Below are 27,043 nucleotides of genomic sequence, written 5' to 3'. Positions count from 1 at the left end.
GGAGGCTTTTCAGGGAGAGGGAGAAGCCCGCCGAGGAAGAGCCTCCAGGCAAAAGCATCAGCGGCTCTCGGGCCGGGCTGGCGTTAGGGCCCGGCGGAGGCGGGGGCGCGGGCCGGGGCGGGCGGCGCCAGGGCTGGGCGGCGGGAGGGCCGGGGCAGCGGCACCACCCACGGACCGCGGTCCCGCGCCGCCGCGCATCCCCGCGGAGCCCGCACGGCCCCGCCGCCCGCGCCCCCGCCTCGCCGCATAAAAGGAGCGGGCGGAGGCGGGCGGCCGGGGGCCCGGCGCGGACACCGCCCGCATGTGCCCGGGAGCCCCCGCCGCCCGCCCCGCCGAGCCCGCGCCCCGGCCGGCCCGCGTGGGGCTGCCCCGCGGCGCGGAGCCGCGCTCGGGACCCGGCGGCGGGACGGGGTGGCCGCGGGGCCGCGCCGCGGGAGGTAGGGGGGGACGGCTTCGCCCCGCCGTGCCCGCGACCTGAGCGCGTGTGGGCGGGGAGCGCCCCGCGCCGGGATAAATAGCGCTGTCCCCGGGCTGACAGCCCGTCCGGGGCGCGGGGCCGGCGGCAGCGCTCGCTCGCCGGTGTGGGACGCGCTTGGGGCTCTCGGTGACTCCGCTTCGCGGCCCCGCTCTTGCTCCGACCCGGGCTGTGATTCTTCTCCGTGTGTTTGATTTTGGGGAGAGCCGGAGCAGGGGAGGACCTGGAGAACACGGGGCCAAACCTTTCCCCTCTCTCTCTCCCTGCAGCACTGGGGAGATGCTGGAAGCGGCGGTGAGCTCGCAGCGCCCGAGGAGGGCGGCGAGAGCCGTGTAAACTCCTGCGGTCCCCAGCGGCAGCCGCTGCCCCGCGACCCTCCGCCGGCCCCTCCTCGCCCCGCACGCCGCCGACCTCGCCGCCCCTCGCTGCTGCCGGAGGAGGCTGCCCACCCCAGCGGCCCAGGATGCAGTTTCGCCTCTTCTCCTTTGCCTTGATCATCCTGAACTGCATGGATTACGGCCACTGCCAGCCCGGCCGCTGGAGACGCAGCAAGAGAGGTGAGTGGCGCCGGCCGCTCACCCGGGACGCCGGCCGGGAGCTGCGGGAGCAGCTGCGGGAGCGCCCGCGGGGAAGGGCCGCTCCGGGCAGGTGAGCCGCGCTGCGGCTCCAGGAGCGCCGGGCCGGCACGTGGGGCGGCAGCGGGGGCGAGCCCGGGGGCGCGGGGCCGTGCCGGCGTGGCGACCCCTCCGCGGGGCTGCTCGCCACCCTCCTTCTGGGGAGGTCGGGCCAGAGCGGGAGGAGCGGCGTGGACGGGAGCTGCGATGGGAAAGGAGCGGCCGGAGCGCGGGGCTGCCGGGGACGGCAATGTGAGCGGTAGGCGCACGGCGCCCACGGCGTGTCCTGCCCCGCGGGGCCGCAGAGCCCGGGTCTCGCCGGCGGGGCCGTGGCGGGCGGGGAACGTCGCTGATGTCGCCGTCGCTGCTCGTCCAGCAGCTCCCGGCGGCCGGGGGATCGCTTTTACCCCGTGCAGTTAAGACTCGCGTGTCCACGGGACGGACTTTGAGGCTGCTTTTCGCGGACGTTTCCGAGGCAGAAAGGCGACTTCTCCCTTTCCATCCTCCGGCACTGCCGTGCCGCTCCCGCGGGGCTTGGCCGCCGGGAGAACCGCTGCGGCGGGGAGAACCGCTCCTTGCCCAGCGCCCGGGGGATTTCTGTGCCGCCAGCTTTGCTGAAAACGTGCCGATCCCTCTGAGGAAAAGCCATAAGCGGTGCGTTGGGGCTTCATCTGTTTCGCTGAACGCTGGTGTCGGGATGCCGGAGCTCGGCAGCCGGAGCGGTGCGATGTGCCAGTACAGCTCCCGTGTGGACGGAGAGGTTACTGCAGCGCCTTCCGCCTGGCAGCCTAGCCGGGGCTTCAGCTCGCTCTTTTTTATTTTTTTATTTTTTTCGGACTCGGGGGGAGCTTCACCTTATACATTTTTTTATTATCCATATATACTTATCTTTCTATCCCTCTTCCTTGTTATTTTTTCGGCCATGCCTCCCCTTCCCGTTTGTAAAGTTAGCTGAAAATCAGCTGGCTCAAGCTACTGAGAGATCACTATTTCTGAAAGTATTGCACTTTCAGTGGTATTATTTGGAAGGGGAGTGACTTAACATCTCCAGTGTTAAGCTGCTACAAGTAGTAATAAAACCGTGAGAAGAAAATAGTTTGCACTTTCATGCATATGTCACCTTCAGAATAGGTACAAATAAAATTGTAAAGCAGTTTAGTTTTGATGGTTTTTCAACAGATGGTTTCCAGAGTTTAATTTATGTGTGTGTGGCTAAAACGATAGCAGTCCTTTAAAGTGACCAGACTATCTGTGCTAACAAAGGGTATACTGTGTCTTTAATTAAATGTGGAACTACTTAGAGTGCTGGCTAGACAGCGGAGGGTGATAGTGGTATTTCTGCTTTACAACAGAGCTTAAGGGCTGCATTGTGGGAGTACTGAAATGAATAGACATCTAACTCAAGTTGTGTGAATTGTCCTCCTACAAAAACTTAAGCTGGTTTTAATTGATCTCATGTTCACTGATTGATCCTAGACCAATTGTTGTGCTTGTTGAACAGTTGGCTTTTCCAAAGGAGATTGATTTAAATTAGTTTTTAGTTTAATTATTGGATAAATACGATTGGTATTGACAGTTGACTTACTGGCAGTGTTTTGTGCTATCACCTAAGGGTTTTGTTTAGGGCTTTGAAGAATGCAGTCTTTTTCAGTTAATAAGTTTAAAGAAGTAAGCATAGCCAGTTCTAAGCACAGAAAGCAAAATCTAAGAATGTATTCAAATTATAATAGACATTTGCCATGACACATCCAGTCTGAAGTAATGCTTTCGTACAGGACCCAAAATTCCAATAATTTCACAATTTTTCCATATCCCATCTGCAAATAATCAGGCAGTCACTGTGGGGTACTGGCAGTTAAAATTTCTCTGGCATTCTGTTTTGTCTGTTACATGATCTCAGATGCTCCATAATATCGTTTTCTTAATGAAATACAATTTTTGGCATGGATTAAGTCTCCTGTGTGGTAGGAATCAATTGCATTCAGTCTGGAATTATGGGCAAACATCATGTGTAGCTGATCTTTTTCAAGCAGCTAAATATGCAATAAACTTTAAGTATATATGCCTGCATTGGCGTTTGCGTGGATTTGTTGCTGATGTAGAATACTCTAGTGAAGAAGACTTAAGTAAATTTGGGGGGAGCTTTCCAGAATTCCTCATTCACCATCTGCTTGCAACCCTTTCCCAAACCAAGGCTTGCAACATTTCAATAGAAGCGGAATAAAAAAATAGGGTTTAGAATGTGGTTTCTACCTGGTATGGATTTGTGTTTTGTTAGTCAGTGTCACTTCACTAAAATTGTTTTGAAAAATATGTAACAATCAACACTCTGCTTATTCTACTGCTGCTCTTAGTTACTTTTCCAGCTCATTAAAATATTGCTTTGCATATTTGCTGAGAACAGAACCTTACTTTTCCTTAAAACACCCCACCAAATTCTGCCTCTGAAAGTCTCTGCTCTGAGCAGGTAATTTGGGCCTCCTTGTCTTTCCTGTCGAAGACATTTGAAAACCTATTTAAGGGTTACCTAGCTTAAAGGTCAGTGGTATAATATCACAGATGGTTTAGTGTAATTTTTCTTTTTTTTTTTTTTTTGGTTGAATTGTATAACTTGATTTTTTTGTTTCTCTTGGAAACCTTCTTCAATGAAAGCTTCTATCTCTTTTTCAGGTTTCTCTTTAGCAGTCAGTATAATATGGGCAACTTTGTCTTAGCATTTCACTGGATATCACTGGGTGCATGAAAGACCAGTGGGTTTTCCCCTTGTCCTTGGGACATAATGAAAACAACTTTTCCAAAGAGTACCACAAATCCAAATGGAGGTGCATAGAAATGAAGACCCTCAGGCTTGCTCTCTGGGAGGCATGATGGTATTCTGCAAAAATATTGACAGGAGAGAATACAGGGATCATTATAAACAGCCATAAAAAATAGATGCTAACAAAATTCCCTGAGGGAAAAAGAAGTCACTATGATAGTAGTGCCTGCATTGATGGAAAGACTCAAGAGTCTACAGGGGGGCTCTACAGCTGGTGAGACCAATGTTGGAGTAATAAAAGATGTGGATGGGACACATTCAAATAATTAAACCAGAAGTTGTTTTTATATCCAGGAACTCAAAACCTGTGGCTGTAAAACACTTGTCTTTCCATTTAGTTCCTGTTCATGGAGTGTCATGAGGGCTAAGGTGAACGCGTACCTAATCACTTGCTAGATGCTCACACACTATTTTGGAGGGACATAGATGTGGAATACCTGTGGCAATGAGTGAATACTAAGTGACAGTGGTGATGGCAAAATATCCACAGGTAGAAACAGGAGGAATACCTGGGGATGGAAATTTCCCAAGTGTTTCTCTGTCCTCAGTATAGTTTTCTGTACAATGTTTACAGAAGAAGATGCATATATGGAGGGGCACAGTGAGTGGGTTCAAAATTATGTCAATTGAATCTCTATCATCTTAGTGTAAGTTGGGAATCTTGACCACAAACCTGTTATTAATATAGGAAGTTGTTAAATGGATTTTCAACTAGAAGGAAAACCTGCTTGGATATTGGGGATAGTGATTTAGCTTTCCTATCAAGGTACTTACCTGAGACTGGGATAAACTTGGAACCCGCCTCAGATGGATTGTGTGGTCAGGATTTGGGAAAGATAGATGATTTGAGCATTAGGGAAAAAGAACCTGTGTTGGAACTACTTGACTGAAATAAACACCACACCTACTTTTACAAGGACTATACAAACTCCTGAAGAGTAATTTATCTCAAAAAAAATCATACTGCAAAGAATATCTTAATTGTCTAGCATGATTCAAATATTTTAGTTATTCTGTTCTCCTCTGAGGTTGAGACATGTTTTATGTTTGGAGGACAGTTGACGTTTTGTCTGTGGGTTAAGTCTTAGAATCCTATGTGAAAGCTATGCTTTGAGGTACATTTTTTTTTTTCCTCAGGTGACATTAGCTACTTGTAACAAGACTTGTAAAAGAACTGAGATGTGCTAACACAGGTGGCAATTTTCCAGGCACTCATCATCAGTAGAAATGCTTTGGAGTATAGTTTCTCTTCCTCAGACTTACTTAAGATACATACATGGTTACTTTATGCATACACAGTTACTACAGCAGTTGGAATGTCCTAACACTGTAATCATTGAAAAGTTAAAACTTTTAAACTCTTGGCTGTTTTACACTTATTATTGGGGAGATCTGAGAAAGTTTTTTAAACTGCCAGAAGTAAAAATTTCTGTGTGGATGACTGAATACTGAGCTAGCTAGTGCTACAGTGTTACTGAGGATAAGCAATGCTCAAACGAATTGTGAAGATTTGCAGGAGAAATGCTCAAAACACCAAAAGCAGGATTCACTGTTGAAACAGACACTTAAGTTTAGGTGTTTGATTCAACTCAAGTTTGTTGTGCTGTTTATGATATTTAAAAGATATACTTTTGGGCTTGGTATTTTCATGACCCTCTTTAGCAATCATAGGGCCTTGGAGCAGGTCCTGTACATCTGACACCTTTAGGTGTCCCAAGACCAACTGTTATTGTAGAAAGTAGAACTGGGCAGCATGTTCTGGTGCAGTGTTGCTGTGTGTGTGCTTTTCCCTGCCTGTATCCATCCCTTTAGCTTCCATTGTAGATAACTTGGGGTTAGGATGCTGGGCTAGGTGGATGTGCCTGAACAGACCTTGAAGTCTATGTGTACATCCTTTTGTGTTAACACCTGCTGTAAGATTTATACTATGAAGAAGAACTTAGATTTGTGTTAATTAGACTACCAATTAGACTTGATAAAATTGGTTTAACGTTATGTTTTCCCATTTTGGGGGAAGGAGGGAATATATATTTTCTAAGGCTTGGCTAAAAACTCACTAAAGTGGCTCAAAATGCATGACAGATACTGAAAGTGAATTTCTACACTAATGTAGGGACACTATGGTGATAATAGCAAGAACGCAGTTTCTCAGTTCAGTGTGTCATTTACAATACACAGGCCAGCATAATAACTGTGATAAAGTATGTTACCACGGTGTTGATTACATAAGCTGCCTTTAATGAAAAATATTAAATTATTTAATAGCTAGGAAGTGGAAGAGTTGCTTGCTATCAAAACTCAAAGAATAAAGACATAAACAGTGGTCTTTCTGTAGGCTGTTTCTTTGTTTGGCTTTTTCTTTCTCTTTCTGCCAAGAATGACTATCCTATGGAGGTCTGCATTTCATTCCTGATCTAACGATTTTTTAATACCAAAAACCTTAGCTAACTAGAAGGACTGTCTAGTCAAACCTGCAGATCATCACAGGCTGAAAACGTTGCCCAGAGCATTGTACATCCAACTTGAAAGCTTATAGCTCACGGTAACATTATTTCTAAAATTCATCCTTGACTATGAACTCTGGGGTGGGATTCATTTGACTACAGATAACTATCTGGAACATGAAGGTCTACATCTTCTTTTATAATTGGTGTAGTGCTAGTTGGTGCAGTCCATCAAACTGTTGGTACAATTTAACACATCCTAGGGTAGGTGCCTGCCTTTCATCAGATAAATCTAAATAAATAAATAGAAAATAAGATGACTCAATTACTTCTATCTGTAATTGTTTCTGTTCAGCTGTACGTGTCTTCAGTGTTAGCCCCTGAACTGAACTGAAATCAGTCCCCAATTAGAAAGGATCCACCAACTATATTAAAATTATATGTTAATACAGCTCTTAACTTTAACAGATGCAGTCCCTGAAAGTTCTAGTTTCTCCTTTATTAGAGATTGATTTAGTTGCAGGTATTTTTTAATAAATTGAATTCCTTAAGCATGCCCTTTCTTTTCACCTCAAAGTTTTGTTTAGGCACAGTTGGAGAACCTTCTGTATTTGTCTAGGCTCCAAGTATTTGCTAATCCTTTTCTTAGAGAAAAGCATGACTTCATATGTGTTGGCTGTTGATAATGCACAAATGTAACAGCTTGATCCTTTCATCATGGACTGCTTTGGACACCGAAATTAGGTGCTGCCATGGTTTGTATACTCATTGTATTTGTAGTACGTGTTTAGCAGATGTAATTCTTTGGTGAGTGTCAGTGTGGTGCTGCAAAGTAATTTTGTGCAAGAAGAGTAAATCTATCATTCTTTGGGATAGTAGTGGTGGGTTTAAATCCTGTTACCGAGTAATTTTTGGTGTAGAACATGGAACGGGCTTTGTATCACCTTTTGATACTTGAATTCTAACTAATACATCTAAGGAAGTGAGGTGTTGAAGTGTCAATTGGACCTTGCTTGTGAGTATGATAAGGCAGATGCAGAGCTCTTTCCTGCCTACACGATGGCTTTGTCCAGGCAGCACCACCCATAAAGACCACTTACTGATCAAACTTTGGTGTTGCACTTGTTGAACTTTCCATATCTGTGGGCAGTAAGGTCACTTTTAAGTCTGACTTGAATCCTACCTGTGCCACTTTATGCTCTCTTTATTTGGATCCTGTCCATTTTCACTAATACTTTTCAAAACTCGGAGGAGAAATGAAGTTGAAGGGGATCAAGGTGGTGGTCTCTGTAAGCCCCCAAAAGGCAGAAAATGGTGCAACAGTGTCAAACATAGGAGAGGCGAGAGTGAAAAAATGAATTTGCCAACATTGTAATTAATGTTACCTTTCCAATGAAGTTTCTGCAGTGGAGGGGGCTGTGTGGGATGGAGGAATCACAAGAAATTGGCATAATTGGTATTTATACATGATACGGTTTCAAAATATTTAGTTGGAGTGAAACTCGTGTTCTGAACATGGAATGGAGACAACAAGTGTAACTCCTGTGAAATGATGGAGTATCATGATATTTTCCTCTGAGGCTAAAAGGATTTGAGACTTTAGTTGTATGTCTTTACTTTGGAATTTCTATGTCTTACCACTTTGATTTGAAACAGCTACACATGTCTCTGACCTTTGTCTGTCAAACTGTGGTCCCTGAAGCAGCTGCTAGCATTTTCTGGATGTGTAGAGATCACACTGTCTCATCCTTGTGTTTCTACCTAAATACTTGATGTGTCTCTAAAATTTTGTCTTTCGGAGGGAATGCTGTGCTGTCTCCTTTCTTTTTTGTTAATTTTATGGGATGTTCATAAGACTGTAACTAGGGAAATGTAGCATTTGCAGGTTACACATAGAATATTTAGAAGAGGTGTACAGTTCTGTAATTGTTTCAAACAGCCCCCTCCCACACACTTTCAGTGGAATTATGCATCTTATTTGATGAGGATAATAGGAAACCTCATGTGTAGTTAACATAGATCCAAAATGTCATGAAAGTACTTCTACTACAATTGTTTTTTAAAACACTTTTTTCACTCTAGGATTTAAATCTTAAAATAATCAAAAGCATGTGGTTTAGGGACTGAGTGTCAAATTTACCTTGCAGAAACATTTGTCTATGTTTTTTGTGAAAATTGTCAAGATTTTCTCCATCTTGATGAAACACAGACCCAAACATAGATGTAGGGAGATGGAGGAAGGGACTTGGAAGATAAGTAGTGTTTGTGATGTTGGCTTTTAGGTTGGTGGGATTTTTTAATCACTGGACAGTTGCACGAGCACTAACTCCAAAATAGACCAAATGCAGCAATGAAGACAGTGTTTGTCCCTTTTTATCTTGGTATATACTTGTACTGTTTTTACACTGCAAAGGGACAAGTGTATTTGTGTTAGAGAATTGCAGTGCTGCAATGAAATATAAACTTCCTGATCCAAGAACATTATTTTATTTTTTTGAGTTGAAATGCTGGCTGAAATGTGTTGCACACTAACATATACTCTGCATAATGTATGATCTTCTCAGCCGTATGGTTGCCACCTTTGGAATACCAAGAAAACCCCAAAGTAGCCACATCAGACAAATGACTGTTGTGCATGCAGAGATTAATCTGCACGTGTATAGCAGTGCTGGCAACACCCATCACGTCCATACTAAAACTTTATGGGCAAGATGGAACCAACTGAAACAGCAATTGTGCTTAGTAAAGATAGTCATTACTGAGTCGCTGTTTCATCTTTCTGGAATTACTCAAAAGTTTTTGTAGATACAATATGTTTTTATTATAAACTTTCCAACTCAAACAGTGTTTCTCCTGGCAAGCATGTGGCTGGGACTCTTTTGAATGGGAATTAAAGTTTCATTATCTTTTGCTTTATTCTGTACTGAGATGGTGCTTAAGGCTGCCAGCTGAGGTGGGGCCCTGGAGTGCTTGACCTGCTTAGATAACAACCTCTGGACTAAGGTTGCCAGAGCAGAAATCAGAAATCTGTCCTGGAGTTCCTTCCTAGAGCAGAAATGTTCTTTGGCCTTTCATGAGAGCTAGTTCAGACCTAGTCTACACCTCATTTTACACAGTGCATATTAATAATGTGATGGTCGCAGATTCAGTTTTGACTGAGCGAGAGTAGCTATAACTTGGGACAAGCACTGTGATGCACATGAGGTGCATTAGGTTGTGTTCACAGCACAACAACACAGCAGCTTCTGGTTTTAGTTTGCTTAACTCTTCTAGCAGTTATTGTGTGAAATACTTACAAATAGTCTCTGACCTGAGACACTTCACTCTTGCAAGAAATCTAAATCCAAAGAGCATTTCACAGAGGGTTTGCTTGTTTATCTGTCCACATCAGGTTACATGTTTTACTTTCATCAGGAGCATTTTCAGCAGGTGGTTTTACCTCTAAATTTGGTTTCCTGTCTTCTCCAAAATGGTGTGTTCTCTCACTTCCTTTGTTGAGCGGTGACTTGTAAAAAAAGTTGCTGACATTCTGAGGGACATCTGAGGGAAGGCACCTTTTGGAGTAGGGTAGTTGTGTGCCTTTGCCATTGTGATCTACTCCTGTGGCAGCAGCTGATGACAGGAGAGTTCATATTAAGTTCCTTGCTTGGCCATGCAAAATATGCATGGCCTGCATGTATCTGTCTTGGTCTTTTTTAAGTTGTTCAGCAAATATGGATTGTACATGGGTAGATCATATGTTTGGTTTCATCTGACATGGTTCAGCGCTGGAAATTCTGCCTCCCTGGTAAGAGGGTATCTGCAGGATATCAGAGGGATTGCTTTCATTGTTAGTCTTTCCACATATAAAACATGTGGTTCATACATGTATACATCAATGAAAATGGTATAGAAAATAAATTCCTCTTTTCTATAAATACCAAGCAGCTTTCCAGTGTGGAATATTAATATCATGGGCAGCAGGGATGTAAATAATGTAAGCATCTAATTGAAATGGTGCTTCTAGACAGGTGCTTTGGCTTCCAACTCTATTTCTTACAGCACTATTGCAATATGCTGGAGTGCAGCATCTTTGCTGATGCTGAGATGACACTGGGTCATGGTTTCCCTTTTTGGCTATAATGCAAGTGCATAATTGCAAGTGCTTATCATAACTCCTTTATTAGTCTCAGAGTTTGCTGAATTTCATCCGTGGTCTTCAAAGTTGCTTTGGAATTTAGTTTTAGGAAATGCTTATGGCTGTAGTTAGGAATTAAAATGAGAGGACTCACCAACATTTTTTGTAGTGTTTAAAGAAACTTTTTTTTTTTTTGCTCTAAAGCTTACTTTGACTCCCATTTACTCTGTTTTTTGTTGTTGTTGGTTTGAGTTTTTTTATATAGATTCTTATGGAAATAAAAAACTGTGAACTGCTTTGATGCAAAATGTGTGGTGTGAAACTGAGAAGCAAATCTGCAAAATCTTATATTTAGGTAAACAGAACCTGTAGACCACCTAGTTCAACACAGCATGTATCTTTAGCACTGTACAGATGTGAAGCAGTGAAAAAAATATATATTCCTTTTGAAGGGTTCAGGTAAACAAAACTGATACATGAAGAGGAAGAAGTGGAATAAAATAACCTTGTTATTAGTGGTTTGGGATAAGGTTGGGTATTGATCTCTAGTTTTGATTTTCAGATTTGTTTACATTCACTGGGTTATGTAGCCCCTCTGTGCTGAGGGTGTGTACTTGAACTATAAAAGTATTTAATCCATTTCATGATGAATGTTCAGCCTCATCTGTATCTCTTTGAGCAAGAAAGACAGCAATTTTTCTCTTATCTTTCTGCATTTGTGCTGCACATGCTCTAGCCATCTCTTTTACATGGTCTCTGCAACCCAATACAGAGAATTCTGTATTTTGTCAAGGGGAATCTAGTTTTGCTCAACTTTGAGAACAAGAAGAGGATGATACTGTCTGTTCTTCTGCTAAAAATATCCTGTTATTTGCATCTTGTGCCAGCAGTATTCTAGAAAATACCCCCCCATCCAGGGGACCTCAACAAGCTGGAAAAATCAAAAAGAAACCTCACAAAGTTCAATGAGAAGTGCAAAGTCCTGTGCCTGGGAAAGAACAACCCCACACATCACTATAATGGGGGACTATCAACAGGAAAGCAGCTTGGCAGAAGGAGCCCCGGGGGATGCAGTGGATGCTGTGCTGAATGTGAGCCAGCAATGTTGTCTTGCTGCAAGGAGGGCTGATTGTGTTCTGGATTGCCAGCACGTGATCCTTCCTGCCCCTTTAGCCAGCACTGGTGAAGCACAGCTCAGTGCTGTGTCCTTCTCTGGGATCCTCAATATTGGAGAGAGTTCAACAAAGGACTACAAAGATGATTTAGGGAGTGGAGCATCTCTGCTATGAAGAAAGGATGAGAGAGCTGGGACTGTTCAGCCCAGGGAAGGCTCAAAGGGGTTCTCATCAATGTAGCTGAAGGGAGAAGGGTGCAAATAGGTCAGGGCCAGGCTCTTGCCATTGGTGCTCAGAGACAGAGCAAGAAGCAATGAGCACCAATGGGAACACAGGAGGTACCCTCTGAATGTGAAAGATGCATTTAGTGCAGTGCCGGTGACTGAGGACTGAATAGTGTTGTCCTGAGAGGTTGTGGAGTTTCTGCTCTTGGAGGTGCTCTGAAGTCATCCACATGTGGACAACTGCATTTATCTGGCCCTATTTGAACAGGGTAATTGTACCATATGGTTTCTTCTCACCTCAGCTATTCTGTGAGAGCTGGTTTGGAAATGTCTTGGGTACCTGGCTTGTGCCTGCTTCTTTCTTTTTGGTAATAGCCAGCAGAGAGGAGGAAACAGACATCCTCTTTAGGAATCTTTAGGATAAGTAACTGAGTCATGTACAGTTTCAATCCCCTTAACGTTGTTGGAGTACTAAAATCAACCCAGAGAGGCTTCTTGGTATTTAGTAGTAATACAGACTATCATAAAAATAAGGTTCTATATCACGCTAATTTTGCATCATATGCGTTCCTTGCTCCCCCATTTTTCTTCTCTCAAATATTTACAGATACCAAAGAGTGCACTGTGAATGTAATGATTAAGATATGAGACCTAACTCTGGTCTCACTTATTTTGTTGTAAATCTGGGGATGATGTCAATCTTTCTCAAGCATAGAGGATATTCTTGAGGTGGTGCTTGCTCTGGGGTATTGTTGTCAATTTGCTAATGCTGTATTTGACAACTCTTTAATTACTTTTAGCTCTTCTATCGGGCTCCTGGAAAAAATCTTGCTGCATCCAACTTTCATTTCAGTTATTGTAATTAGCAGTGGCATCAATGTGTAGGGGTTTATTTCAGCCTGGAAAAGGGGTGAAATGTAACTCTGTTAAACCTGAATCTGAACACAGACTTGGTTTCATATTGTTTTCTCTAATGGCTTTCCAAGCAGCTGCTAAGTGAAACTACTGTATATTGAGCATGATGTAACATGAGGCTCATTGGGTAAAATAACATTAGTCTGTGCTACTTAAACACTCTCTGGAAGACTTAAGGAGGAGAGGAAGGAAAATATTTGAAGAGATCAATTGGATGTGGTCGAATACATGTCATGTCACCTGAGAAGGATTAGAATTTGCCAAAGCTTGACCTGAACGAAGACCTCCATTTAGGGCTTGTGTTCCTACCAGATCAACTGCAGTAGTTTTTCTATGCAGTTTTCTACCAGCAGTCATAGAGTGAAAGAGTCCAGTGATATACTTGGCTTCTGTGTCTCAGCTGTAGTAAGTTAAAAAAAAATAAAATAAGAAGGTCTCAGTTTAACATTCCTTCTCCTTATTAGCTGCAGCTGGCCTTTTCTAATTACTAAAGTCAACATTTTTTTCATCTGCATTCTGTTGCTTTTATCTTTGCTGGGAGCTCAGTGTATGCACTCTAGCTGATAAGCAGCTACACGTGTAGTTCATATCCATAGATGTGGACAGCTTAAAAAAACAATAATTCATGCACTGGCACTTCAAATTCCAAGAGAAGACCCAGTGGAGTAGTTAGTAGCAATGGTACTTCATCCACCATGGTATTTGTTTTCTGATTATGTGATGTTAGCAAATCCAGTGACCTTCTTTTTAATAACATGATTGCTGTGATTGTGTCTTTGAAAATCATGTGTTCTTCTGTTTCATGATAGTGTTTTGGAGTTCTCAGGATGCTGTCCCATGCACCTCTCTGAAGTGATGGATGTCTCTTATAGGTGTAGAAATGTTGTCCTGGGGTTACAAAATATAGTAAAAGAGAATCAAAATTGGGGATGGTTAGGACCTCTGAGTATACAAGTCATAAGTGATGTTCCTTTTTTTACTCAAGTCTGATACAGAATTGGGATAGGGGTTGAAGAAAATGAAATGATTGATTGTGCCAACATCATGCAACTAGACAGATGTTCACCACAGCAGCCCCTGTAGCCATTCCTGCTAAATCTGAGGTTTGACTATTAAATGGTAAAGTAGATAATACTTTTATATAGCAATAGAAAAATAAAAAAATTCTTATTAAGATTGTAGGTTTTTTTAGAGGAATTGCTTCAACTCATGCTTTTAGATATAGACTTGAGTATCACAGACTGGGAATACTTTTAGTGGGGAGATGGATATTCCTTTACCAGCAAGAGGTTTCTAATACCTTAACCTAAAGCATTATTGACTGCTGCTGGAGTGAGAAATGCTTTTGCTCAGTATAACAATTTCCACATAAAATTTTCATTGCGAAATTTCTTTTTCTACACAAAATGGTAACTGGTTCTAGACTATTGTGAGGTTCAGTATAGCACATGCCATTCTGAGCTTGACCTTTCTTAAAAGAACCTCAAGTCCCAGTTAAGTCTGGTGGATATGTAATGGGAAAAAGCACACAATGAAATGCAGTGCTTTGGAGGAATAACATGTCTTTCAAGAGACTTATATTGCAATTATTTAATGTCAGAAATATTTAGAGTTAACCTTCTTTTGCATTTACATCTCATACCACTAAGTTATGAAATTGTGACTAAGATTTAACCATCTTGTATAGCCACAAACATAGCTGACTTCTATTTCATCACTGCATGCTATTGTGTTTTTTTCTTGTTTTTGTCAGTCATTCCTAGTTTGTAACAGAAACACTCTCTCCTTGCAGTAATCATGTAGAGAGCCTCATGATATTCTACTGTGTGGAATAATTCCTCTTTTGTTTATGTATGTTTAGTTAAGAAGGAATCTGATTAGTTGAATGCTCTTGATAATATTCAAGTACATCCTAGAGCTTTGAATTGGCTGTTTGATGTTCCGTTTTACAGCTTTACTTAAATGCTCTGCAGGGATTGTGGTTTAGTGGTGAGAGCATGAAATTTGAATCCAAGGTGCCTGGTTCTCTTACCAACAGAGCTGGTCAGTATGTTTAAAAGCAGATTCTTCTACCCCACCACCCCATAATGGATTTTTGCATGTGTGTCTACAATTTTTTTTCTCTCTGTTTTTCTAAATAAATGTTGAGCAGTTAAGTAGGCACTGCAAGCCTGTCTTTCCATTCTGTGCCTAAGAGCTTCTGGTGTAGAGGGTAGTGTTCCTTCACAGTGCAGTTTAAATTTTATCAGTGATATGCATGGCTAAGAGGTCCTAGAGTGTTAATCTCTAGGCATTTATATGGTTATTATGAAGGATAATAAACTCATAAATAAGTTTCCTGCCTCTGAGTTTATTGACTGAGCACACACCAGCATGTAGAACATTGCATCCATGGCCATGATCTAGGAGCTTTAAAAAGTGCTGGCTCTATGTGATGTGGAGTGTTTTGTGCTGTCATATCTCCCAGAGATGAGACAGCAAAACCTGTATGATGGCAGCAGTGTTCTGCAGGGTGCAGAAATTACTGTCTTTTTTCATTACTAGGTGTCTGAAAGTATTTGAGTGGGGTTTATCTTGATATTTACACTTTCAGATACAAGGATGGAACTTTTCAATTGCAAGTAGTTATTTGCAGTAGTCTGACTTAATTGTTGTATGAAGAATTTATGTATTCATTAAAAAAAAAAAAGTTTTATTTTCTTCCAGAATGAGGTAACTATATTATCAGGTACCTCAGAACTGGGATGTGAAATGAAGATGTCTCAAAGAGGCCCACAGTTAGAGTTACTAAGCTGAACACCTTACTAAATTTAACTTATCTGAAAATGGAAACATAGCTTTTAAAATTTAAGGTATTCTCAAAATTAAGAAATGTGCATTAATAATGTGTATTTCTTGTATAAAGAATATAAAATGGATATATAATTTTTGTCTTTGCCTCCTCAGAGCTTCCACTATCTTTATTTCTTCAGTCTCTATCACTATCTTTTGCATTCTCCATTGGAAACATAATCTGTGTAATGCCAGCCAAGTAGCTTTTAGTTTTTCAGAAATACATGACCTGTCTGGTTTTAAGACTATATTTTCATTTCCACACAATTAAAAAAAAAAAAAATCAATAGACCCTTGCCAAATACTAATTCTAATTTCTGCTTGACATGTACTGAATGGTAGGCATTCAGAGTACACAGGTATATTTAATACATTTTTAAAATTTTCTTTATAAGGGAATTCTCATTTGAATTTAAAAAAGACCTGTAGTAATTAAGTGTTATTTTTCAGGATGACACTCAGCCTGCTGTGATTTAAGTGGATCTGAAATACAGAAGCTACTACATTTAATTTCATTTTTAATGGCATTCCTGCAAGATGTGGAGATAGCTATATGTATCTGAAAAGCAAATATGCTCCATCTGTTCTAGTTCAAGATTTCCAAGTCTGATCCATCATCTTTGAAGTCTCAAACTCTGATGCCTGGAGTTGACAATAGAGAGATTGACTGAATGTGGCGAGTACAAGCAGGATGTAAGGCCCACTGATGTTGGATTGAATTAAAGTGATGTCGTGCAGCTAAGTGTAGGTTTGTGTAGTGTGGAAATACTCAGTTTGAGTTATATTTTTCATATATCTTTCTCTAATTTAGATACTTTCATATTTTCAAAATTAAAATTTTTCAATCCAGTGTTTCTCCACTGTGTTTAAAGAACCTATCCTGCTCTTCTACTTTCCCCTTTCTAGTTAAATTGTTTTGTTGCTCTTATCAGTCATGTGCTGCTATGGCAGCATAAATAACATTTATTCTTCTTTCACTCTTTGTCCAAGTGTCTATAAACTCTTTTGTCTTGCCTGAAAATCCAGCATTTTCTTAGAGCTTATTGAAAATTCAATATTTATTTGAAATACTAGCTTCCTGTACCCAACATTGAAAAAAACTGTCCTTATTGAAAATGGTTTCATTGATTCATTTTTGTTTTGCAAGATAACTTTGTGCGGATTTTTTAAGTTTTTAAAAATCTAGTAATTTGAGGTTTTTTAGAGTGAATTATGGTTTTGCAATGGTTATGTTCGGTTTTGCTAAATATTTGGGGCAGGATAACTACAATGGTAAGGAACTCTTTCAGGTGCACAGAAGACATACGTTCATTTCCTAATTCTCAACATATATGACCTTGGTGAAGTTGTTCAGAAAATGTCCGGTATCGACCTTTCTTTTTCTGAAAAATGGGATATTTGCTCTTTGCATAGCCTTGCAGCAGCTCTACAGCTCTACAGGTGAAGACTGCACATCTGAGAAATAAATTAAATTCTGTTGTCTAGTATTTTGGTTTTGCTTGCATTCTGCTACATACCTTCTTTTGTTTGCATGTCTAGAACTTGGAAGGTCTGTTCCTTAGCATTACATATTTTCTTTTAGTGCCTTTATCTGGCATGTTCTTTGGCAGATTTCTTCCTAAGCAGCAACACAGTGGTCAAAATCTCATGCTTGGACTTTAGAGCATGGTATTTCTATTTGCTTAAACTGCTCTGCAAATTCCTTAGGGCAAAGATATAGGGAGAATGCTGGCCCAGTGAAATGAATGCTCATCTTGTGCTGACCTGGGTGGAATGAGAATATCACCATTGGGTTTACAAGTACCAGGTGAAATGCTGTTAACAGTTGGATATATTTGTGAAGAGACTTTGCTTATCCAGTGCTTTTCCTGAGTCCTGGTAGGACTGTTCTCCTTTGCTTATTTGCCCAGTGGTTTTCACCTCTTACGTAGATTATAATAAAGCCTTAGGTGCCTTAGATGTAGCTGAAGTGAGCTGGAAAACAGGCTATTTCCAGTACAGAGCCAAGCTTGTTACTAATGCTCAATAAAAATAAGAGAATGGGATTTTCAAGTTTTTGAATTTTATTTACTCAGCTTAGTCTTAGCATGTAAAATCTTATGGGCATGAATGAGATTAAGTAACACACGCTCTAGTTAGCATTGTTTCAGACTTGGCAATAAACAAACTTTGCTCTTTCCAGCCTCTCAGTAGATAAATGCTTCATATTTTATTAGAACAATTTGGCTTCTGACATGAACTGTAAGCCTGTTAAGCCTGTAATATAGTGATTAAAATTGGAAAAATACAGGATGTAAATATGTTCTTCATTATGCACTTTAATGCCAACCAGATATGTAGTGTGCAGTCTAGAACATGATGGTTGGAGTGTACTAAGCAACTAGCAAATTGTTGACAAGGCTCATCTTCTATTGGTTTATGTTGGGGTTAAGAGCAAAAGACAAGAAATTTCAATTGTTTGACATTATGTGTTGATGCCTGTTGCATGTGGCTGGACACAGCTTAAATAGATAGGACCTTTATTACCTTCAGCTCATTGAATCAAGAATCCGGGCAAACTAAAGTATATGTGAAGAATTCATCAGTTAGTCTTACAGAAGAAAAAGACTCCGGCATTAGGACAGTGGCTTATTTTTTACACTGGGAATAATAAAAAGTAATTCTAGTCTACGAAGGAGTAAATCCAAGCTGTTCTGTTTTACCACGATCTTTTAATATGGGACTGGTTTTCCTTCCCAAATTTAATCAGAGAGTTGCACAGATCACTTAAAAGGTGAGAAAGAATAAATTCCTAATGACACCATAGCATCTGCTGTGAGGACTTTGAAAGTGATGATAATGGTCTCAGTTGCCAATAAATGAGTTTCTTAGTGGGGAAAGTCAACCTCCAAACACTGCTTTCCAAGTTGGAATGTGTGTATCTTATCTGTGGGGAGCACACACAGGGAAAGGAAGCTTGAAAGCCTTTTGAACACAGTTTTAATTTTCCCATGCACTGTTTTCCTCTTGGACTGTCAAGGTATTAGACTTCTGTTTGAAATTTCTGAAAGAGAGAATATTGATCAAGCGTCCTCAATATATAATTAAATCGTAAAATCATTCACCTTGGAAAAGAGCTCTATGATCAGTGATGTTACCGCATCGCTGCCATGTCCACCATTAAACCATGTCCCTAAGTGCCCCATCCACATGTCTTCTAAATACCTCCAGGGATAGTGACTCAAATACTTCCCTGGGCAGCCAGTATCAATGCTTTCTTACAATGGCTACAAGAAATATGCAAGTTATCATTGGTATTAATGATTCTTCCATTTCTGTTGCTAAACTCGACTGCATTTCTACACTTGCTCGGATTTCTCTGATTGTCCAGCAGCTCCCCAGCCTCCTTTTTGCATCTCATCTGGCACGGCCTCAGCATGGAGAGCTCAGAACCCTGGCCTACATGGAACCAACCCTCAACAAACTTTTCACCTGGTGCCAAGGACAGCTTAGACCCCTTTTCAGATCCTCTTTGCCAGATTAAATCAAGCCAAACTCCCACACTATGCACAAAGTGTGGGGGATGGACTTACACCTCACAGCTACTTTCAGGAGATGTTCACCCACCCAGAAATCCCACTCTGTTGAGCTGGGCTTGCCCCAGGACACAAACTGTCCCTCAGCACTTGCTGCACTGTGCCCCTGGCCAGCCCTTCCTGCAGCACAGGAGCAGAATGCAGGAAGGGCTCAGCTCAGGCTCTGCCTCCCCTCCACCTCAGCAGAAGCCTTAAGCTCCTTGCTGGGCCCCATTAGTGTCTCTCTGCCAGGACCCCAGGACAACTGCTCACAGTGGAGATTGGTGATGTTTCAAAAGTTTTTGAAGTCCATAAAGAGGCCTGTTGTCCTGAAATAGTTTCTTTCACCTGGAATACATCAGACCCAGTGTGTGCTGTAGATCATATTGTTTATACTCAAAGCCATCATGGTTTTGTATGAAGCTTACCTTTCTACCTTTCAGTAGACCATGGAGTTTGTCCTGAAGATATTTCTCTGTGTTGGCTTCCAAGCCAGACAGACTTTTAGTACATTTACATAAGTGAAAGACCAGTCCTTTTATAAATGAAGGAGGAGACATTCTTTTGAGATCACCTAATTATGATAAATTAATTGCTGATTTAATGGGGCAGCAAAACTAGCGTATTGCATTAGTGTTCTGCTATATTATTTCCTTCCTCTTACAAGACAGCATAGCAGAATTTTCAGGTCTTCATTATTGGTTTTTGTAAGATTAAGACAATTTCCATGGCACTTGCAATCAAGCAGTAAGACATACAGTGAAACTGTAGCCTTTCTCTGTCCCTTTCTTAATCCTCTGACCTCTCCTTTAGGACCAAGAACACTATGCTTCCACAGTGCAGAATGTGGAAAAAGAGAGAAGGAATCAATGTACTTGGTGGAGAAAAACAAAAAAGTATTTTCTATTGGTGGTTGAGGTTAGACAGAGAAATAGGACAAAAAGCCCTTTTTCATGAAAAGCAGACAACTATCATAGAAAGTATCATTTAATGAAAAGAAAAATGATCGCCAAACAAGATGTCAGTCTAGAAGCTTACAAGCAGCCACAGAAAATAGTACAAAATTCATTGGTATGGGATTTTGGGGTGCAGTTTTTATTGGATCTGACAAAGTGTGCTGTGATCTCTTTGGAATGAGACTTCATGGAAATATATTAACAGCCTGCACACAGATTGAGAAAACATTCCTGTATTTGAAGTGGTTTAGCAAAATTCATTTATCCATTAAATCAAGAATTGTGTTTAGGCTGCAGGACCTGATGGTCCACATAATGTGCACTGGGCTCCTACCAGTCATATGTAAACTGTTTAATTGCTCTCAGCTGTGTTATAACAAATAATTGGAAACTGAATATCCACCAGCAGCCGTACCTGTAGCTGTAACAGTAGTAAATATTCCTCTTACAGTTCCTTAAAAAAAAAGGTTAGAACCCTCAGATAAAGTTTAGTTTTCTTTATTTTTTTTCTGCTACTTTTAAAAACTGCTGTTGCAGCATGACTTGCCTGTCTGTTGTCCATGTTGCATTGTTTTCTTTGAACAAAAGCCAGTCTCTTTTTTGGCAAGTACTCTGCCATTTGAACAACTGTCAGTGGGGAGAGATACATTTCTGTGTTGATAAAATGATGATTTTAACAGCTTGTTGATGCAGTGGAGGACACTCCAGAAACTTCCCTGGTTATCTTTGCTATTAAAGAGAGATCTTTGCTATGAATCCCAAAGTGCTCTATGCTGGTCAACTCTCTTCTGTCCACCAGGTAGACTTTAATGTTGGTTAAAAGACCAATAAATATCTAAGGTAGCATTTGAAGTTACTCCTTGCTCACTTTATGTGTGTAGGGTGCAAAAACAATGAAAAAAGCTGTACCCTATGTTCTGTAGAAGGACTGTTTCTGTTTTTGTAATGTTACCTGATCTATTGGAATTTTCCAGATATTGAACCAAGGAACCCAAATCTGCTCGAATGTATTACAAGACCTTGGAGAGTACCCTGAAGGTGGGGTTATGGCGTTAGTTAATAGAGCTTTGCAGTCCTCTCAAAAACATTAAGGACATACTTGTGTCAAAAATTGGGAATAGCTGAAGCAAAGTTGTAATGAGATCTCTGGAAAACTATGATTATGTATACTTTTATTTTAACTCAAGTATGAAATGAGAAATCTTTTCTTTCCTTCGTGGCTGTGTCTGAGCCGATGAAACTATTTTGGTGTTCTATAGTTAGCCCAGTAATTAACTGATGATTGCTCAGCAAAGAAACCAACAAATCAAGAATGTAAAGAGTATAGTGACTCATCTGAGAACATTTGCTGTGTTTTATATTTGATTGTTAATTCTTGGTTATATGATTGCTGAATGAATATCCAATGCTTCATAACTGGAGAAAGGAGATGAAGTGTAAGAGATGCTTTTCAAAGTAAAGTATTTTCTTGGGTTCATTTGGAGAGGATCTTTCTCTTTCACATTCAGGATAAGCCAATGAGGCCAAAACAGGAAGGCAAAAGCTGCACAAGTGTCACTGTAAAGTTGCAGGTGATAGTATCTCCTTGATTAAGCATTTACTTGGGAACCTTACATTTACCTCAGTCTAGCTGTGTTTGTAGTGTTTAACAGGTGCTGATATCTATTAACCACCAATATCTTCCAGGAGATGATCACCTCCTCTTGGTCTCCTCCTGATCTAAAGCAAGCAGATGACAGGCTCAATGAGATGTGGATCTGCCCAATAAAAAACATTGCACATCCTTGTCTTCATGGCCTTGTAACATTTCACAGGCAGCAGGGTAGCTTTGGAAGGAGAACAATCAGTCTGAAATCACAGAATCATAGAATGGCTTGGGCTGGAAGGGACCTCAAAGATCACCTAGTTCAACCCCCCTGCCATGGGCAGGGACATCTTTCAGTAGACCAAGTTGCTCAGAGCTCCATCCACCCTGGCCTTGAGTACTTCCAGAGTGGGGCATCTGTAACTTCTCTGGGCAACCTGTTCCAGTGCCAGGAGTATATGGTCTTTTCTTCCCTCCTATTTTCTTCAATGTATCTACTTCTAATGGTCAGCATCTGGGTGAGTTTTTATTTGTGGACTCTCAGATTCTCTTAGAACTCATAGCAAAAGCTCCTAATTCTTAGTATTCAATGTATGTTAAGTTGAATTTGATGGTCATATGAGCTTGAAAATCTGTAGTTTTCAGTAACAGAGGGAAGTTAGTTCCTTTACTTCCATTTATGACTTTGAAAATATTCCTTCTTAACTACTTGAGAAATTTACTAAATCTGATGCATTTTAACTATATTTCCCAGCAATAAAGGGATGAATAAAGATAAACAAGTCTTCCTGTGCTGCTCATTTTTAATTACTCTCTGCTGTGATTTTGACTGACATACATTCCGATTGACAGGCTGTATAAAAATATATATATAAGTATGTGTACAAGTGCAATGCAGCTATATTTTTCTAAATATTTCTTTACCTTCACTTTCTTGCTGTTCATTATTTTAGTAGGATGCCTTTCAAGAACATGGTTCCTTGAATCTTGAGCATGCACTTTGTTCCTTGCCTCTTGTGTTTTTCTTTTGTAGCCCTTATCTTGAAGTAAGGTGTAATGCAAGGCATTTTGTAGTTTTGTGATGAACTCCACTGAATTCAGGATCCACAGGTAAGACTCAGGCCTAGACACTTTGATCAGGAAGTCCTAAAGAGTATAAATAAGGAAATGAAGGTGGTAAAAGATGAGGCTAATGTAAGGAAGCAGAATATGGCACCGAGTGGAAGGAAGAGTGAGGAAGGGATTTTTTATTGTGGAAGGGAAATCAGTTGAGTTGATTAGTTTCATATGTGCGATTCTCTTTTAAAATATTTGTTTGAGAACTAAATGGAAATCCCTTACTTGGGAATATTGTGGTGGAGTGTGATTATACATGTGTGACAGAGGATAACAATGTATACATTAAAAAAAAAAGAAAGAAAAACTACTCAAAATATCAGGGGATTTACAGGGGAAGCACCTCTTCGTTGACTTCAGCAGCAACTAAAGTGTGTGTCCCTGACTTAATTAGTGTCAAAGTTATTTGGATCTCATCACATTAATCTTCTATTTGTTACAGTTAACTGAAATACAGTTCTCAAGAGTGTTTAATTTTAGGTGCTGATGACATAGTTTGTGCATCTTATAAATTGCATGCACTGTGTAGAACTCTTATTAATTGGTGGTGGAAGTTACAATCCATATTTTAAATAAGTAGTATAATACAGCTATTCAGAATTACACCACAAAAAAGAGAGGGGTTTAATGGACTCCATATGTCTGCTTTTAGAACTGGTTAAGTAAAACTTTGTTATACCACATAATGGTAAACCATCAGTGCTATAATGTCCTTGGGGTCTTTTAAGAAACTCCTTTATAGACACTCTTCTGACAAAGATTAATTCATTAATGGATTCAAACTAACAGGAATATAGTTTATATTGTAACAATGAGCAGGCATCAGTGTTGGTTGCATTGTCCCTTTAAATTCCTGGAAACTGAAATGCAATATCCTTGCTCTTGAGGAAAAACTAATTTTGAGCAAGCAGCAGCTTTTCAAGTATGTCACTTGCATTTTAAAACAATGATTTCAATGTATACTTCAGTTTGTGCCATTTCAGAATAACGACTAAAAGAATAGATATATGAACACAGAATGCACTCTTCCTGCATCAGTGATAATTTTTGATATTGAAATGTTAATAACTATTTCTTAAAAGTTGTTTCATGGTTAAACATTTTAATAAAACAGCTATATTTATGACTTTTAAGTTATAAATAGCTTAGGTACTAATGGGTAGCTAGCCTCAGGCCACACTATTTAAGTGGTTTGATGGCCTGCATCTCCTTCCCTCACTTTTCCCCCACCGAAATTGTACTTACACTTGGGGATATTTCCAAACCCAATGACTGTACATGTGTGCTACCTGACCTAGCTCCTCCTTTCTCATTGAAAATTAGATCACTGGATTCTTGATCAATACTCCCATGGGGAGCATGTTCAAAACTCTAGCAATTTGCCCTCCTTCACTGCACCTCTTGGGCACAGACTGGTGAGGAATGTGCACACCTGCACCACATCAGCATGTTCAGCTTCTTTATTCACACCTACCTGGGTCTGCAGCTCTGTGGATCAAAACTGCCCAGTGGCACCAGCACATCTTCAAGAGGTGGGGCAGAAACTATTGATGGAACTTGATTGCAGGAATTCTGGACATTTGCGTAAGTGCACGCTAAGGAGACAAACAGGTTTTGGTAGAAAACAAAGGCCATGGCTCCATTAAAAGGGCATAGACAGGAATCTAATCTTCTGTTTTTAAATTAAAATGATCTGTTCTTTTCAGAATAGTGTGTGTAAATGTGTGTGTTTGTACGTACATGAACACCTGCAGGGGAGTTACTGCATGCTCTTGAAGTTCTTAATATGTTCTCTCGAGGTGTCCAAATTAAAAATTCTACAAAAAAACTTTGTGTTTTCCAAGAATATTTTGAAAAAAAAAAATCAATTTATTATTACTTTCATTTGAAATTTATTTCATATTGAATTATTAATTCAATGAACTGTTCAGCTTTTTAAAAAAAAGTAGACTGACTTTGATAGGAGGTGTTTCACTACACATAATTGACCCCCTCAAACTACCCCATGTTCAGATGCATCTCCCAATTCCCCAGTTCACATGGATATTCACACTTCATCTCAGGATGGTTGCAGTCTGAGTGTGGTTGGCTGACCTTGGCTGGAGGTCATGCCTGCCCAGACACTCCCTTGTTCTTCGTCACCAAAATGGCACAGGGGAAATAAGATAATAAAGCTTACAGGCTGAGATCAAAACAGGCAGATCACTTAACAAACTAAATGTTCTTTTGCTATATGGGGGTGACAGCAGTGGGGATCTACTTTTAACTTCTGGAGAAACAGAAAAGGCATATGGGCCACTTTTGAGTGATATCAGTGTTGCCTTGTGATAATGAAGTAAAACAGTTTCCTCAAAACTTATTGTAATTGCTAATATTTCTATAAAGGAAGGAAATAAAGCAAAAAAATTGAAAAGTTCTTCATGGTCTGTAAAGTAGCCCATGCATTTCAAGGCTGTTGTACAAACTGACTGCAAACTTATGTTTCTTCATCTATTTTTCCCTTACAGACCTTTAAAAAAAAAAAAAAAAAGAAAGAAAAAGAAAGAAATGCCATTGCTTGCTCTTTTATTTATAACAGGAATCCAGAATCTAGCTATTTAGGATCCCATTCTCCCACATGTTAAGTGTTGGCAATACCACCATTTGGAGGTTCTGCATTTCACCAAAAAAACGGATTGCTACTGGAAGGGAATGATACAGCTGTCAGAGAAGGACAAGAGACGTCTCCTCTCATGGAAGTTTATTTATAAATCATCATTTCTCCTTTCAAAAAGAGCTGATTATTAATTAATTTAGTTACTCATAAGCTCACTTATTTTTCATCAAGAGGTAGTTACTGTAGTAACAAACATACATTCATTATTTCAGATGTTTGGATTGAATACACACTTGCAGTTACCTTCTGCACATATGTAATACATTCTAGCTTTTTATAAGGCTGTTGGTTACAAATGGCTTTGAAATAACTACCATGCCTTCCAGCTATAAAATCCCATAATAATTATTCATTATATCATCATCATTTTTATTATGCTGAAAGGGATTCTTCCACACCCCCTCCCACAGCAGAATGTTGTAGAAGAGATTTCTTTTGCCCAAATTAATTCAGGATTGTTCAGTACTGCAATACAGCCATATCATCTTTGTTTTAGGGGAAGCTGAATGGAGTGAGACAGCTGCTCCATGAAACTTCAGTAATTGGATTCACGTTTAAATAACTTGGGCACAAAACCCCTTCAGCTTCCTAGCTTAATTCTTTTTATTATCTGCATGTAATCTGAGTAGGTTCTAACTAGAAGTTCTCTAACAACTAGGCTAGCTGGCTTTATAGCTATAATTTAGGCATAGTTGTACATACCTCTGACAATTCCCACTTCCTGTTACATATTCAGAACATAAAAGACAAGGATGTTGAAATGGTAATTTGGTTCTGAAAATGAATTCTGATTCTTTTAACCCCTCTTCCCTTAAATTTTAAAATTATTTCTGAAGCTTAAGGCCATTTATTTCAGTTTTGTTTTTTTTTCTTCTCTTTTATATTTAAGACTACAGAAAGAATCTGATTTTAACTTAATTTTAATGTGGTATATGCTATTATAACATCCAACTGCTTAAGCATATTTTAGACTATAAAATACACTCATTTAAACTGCTTTGGTTCCAGAGCATCTGATTTAGATACTTGTGCATTCACTTCTTAAATAAAGTGAAAGCATATTGTGTCATACAAGGTTATTTTTTTCTTCATTATCTGATCCTTATGCATTTGAACTTGGGCTTCTGTGACAAAGGCACAGTTGTTTGTCTGCTGATTGAATTTAACAAGAAGCTGGTGTTCTCCAAGTACAAATGCCTCATTTCCTATAGCATAACAGTACAGTAATGCTAAGGGCACAAACATACAAAAAACCATTAAATTCCAGAAAATCCCCTTAAATCTCAAAGCTGGAAATTCAGCCACTGAAAGGTAATTGTACTGAAATTTAAGCCCAAAGTAATTTTCTTACATGGTTAAGGAGTTTTAAATGTGATTAATAAACTGTGATAAAAGGGATCTTTAGAGGCAACTTCAGGGAGATGTTATGAACTCATGTGTTGAGTAAGCATAGTTCTTAGCCAAATTTACAGCAAAAAGTTATTTTCAAACCTCTTGGGAAATAATAGGCAAGATAATCTGCATTTTACTGCAGCTTTTCAATCTCTTCTGTTGAATATTTATGCAAATGAGGTGTTTTTGGAGCTGCTGCCTAATAAACAGGAATTACTGACAAGTGTCTC

At 40.2% G+C, this 27,043-nt stretch overlaps 1 protein-coding gene across 2 annotated transcripts in view; it reads left to right on the top strand.

Moving 5' to 3' along the window:
* The first annotated feature begins 226 nt into the window (after positions 1–226).
* RSPO2 (R-spondin 2) overlaps positions 227–27,043 on the top strand; it is a 100,712-nt gene continuing 73,895 nt past the window's right edge. The window contains exons 1-2 of one of the 2 annotated variants that reach the window (XR_014850232.1): positions 227–437; positions 745–1,032. Coding sequence is in view for 1 of the 2 variants with exons in the window: in XM_085053413.1 (XP_084909539.1) it covers positions 939–1,032 (94 nt within the window). In the remaining variant the exon portion in view is untranslated. The remainder of the gene's footprint in view (positions 438–744; positions 1,033–27,043) is intronic. The other variant, XM_085053413.1, reaches the window with a different exon arrangement.

Source organism: Lichenostomus cassidix, chromosome 2 (assembly GCF_008360975.1).
Source record: "Lichenostomus cassidix isolate B80296 chromosome 2, HeHo_3.0, whole genome shotgun sequence".
NCBI lineage: Eukaryota > Metazoa > Chordata > Aves > Passeriformes > Meliphagidae > Lichenostomus > Lichenostomus cassidix.
The sequence above is the reverse complement of the archived record's forward strand: the minus strand, read 5'-3'. Positions and strand labels throughout refer to the sequence as shown.